At 47.7% G+C, this 863-nt stretch overlaps 1 protein-coding gene across 1 annotated transcript in view; it reads left to right on the top strand.

The window, feature by feature from the left end:
• The window catches only part of EMH_0017880 (uncharacterized protein), a gene marked incomplete at both ends in the record, with an annotated part of 7,745 nt that overhangs the window by 6,037 nt on the left and 845 nt on the right, over positions 1 to 863 (top strand). Inside the window, one exon of the mRNA XM_013501018.1 lies at positions 3 to 242. Within this exon, the coding sequence (XP_013356472.1) occupies positions 3 to 242 (240 nt within the window). The remainder of the gene's footprint in view (positions 1 to 2; positions 243 to 863) is intronic.

The following is an 863-nucleotide window of genomic DNA, read 5'->3' as shown; positions in this document are numbered from 1 at the left end:
AGCTCCTGCTGCTGCCTCAGCAGCAAAATGCCTCTTTCTTTGATAGAGCAGCTGCAGCAGCTGCAGCAGCTGCTGCTGCTGCTGCAGCAGCAAAACCTGTTGCTGCAGCAGCAGCAGCAGCAGCAGCAGCAGCGAAACCTGTTGCAGCAGCAGCAGCAGCAGCAGCAGCAGGAAAACCTGTGCTGCAGCAGCAGCAGCAGCAGCAGCAGGTTTTGCTGCTCATTCTAAACATCCTTTTGTTTGTTAGCGACTGCAGCAACCGCTGTCTTTTCATTTTGACTCAACCCTAAACCCTAAACCCTAAACCCCAAACCCTAAACCCTAAACCCTAAACCCTAAACCCTAAACCCTATGCAGTGATTGCCAGCACCGCCTCGAGCCAAAACCCCAAACCCTTAACAGTGTACACAAACCCTAAACCCTAAACCCTAAACCCTTTAACATCACTTCAACTGCTGCAAGCCTTTATCGTGCAGAACGTCATTGAGGGTTTAGGGTTTAGGGTTTAGGGTTTAGGGTTTAGGGTTTAGGGTTTAGAGTATAGCAGGTGCGAATGTCTGCACTTCGTAATAGATTTCTTGTTGCTGAAACTACCACTTCTATATATGAGCTACAAAACTCAGGGTTTAGGGTTTAGGGTTTAGGGTTTAGGGTTTAGGGTTTAGGGTTTATGTTTTCTATACAGCAGGGTACAGTAGAGAAGAGCCCGGGGGGCCCCCGGGGGCCCCCCAGTGTTTTAGCAGCAGCAGCAGGCGAGGGTTTTGTGTGTGCATATATTTTCTATTGAATTTATTTTTTTATATAAACCCTAAACCCTAAACCCTAAACCCTAAACCCTAAACCCTAAACCCTCAATTTCAGCT

Source organism: Eimeria mitis, genomic scaffold (genome assembly GCF_000499745.2).
Source record: "Eimeria mitis Houghton genomic scaffold, Emh_scaff617, whole genome shotgun sequence".
Taxonomy (NCBI): domain Eukaryota; phylum Apicomplexa; class Conoidasida; order Eucoccidiorida; family Eimeriidae; genus Eimeria; species Eimeria mitis.
Note: the sequence above shows the minus strand (reverse complement) of the source record. Positions and strands in the feature narration are given on the sequence as shown.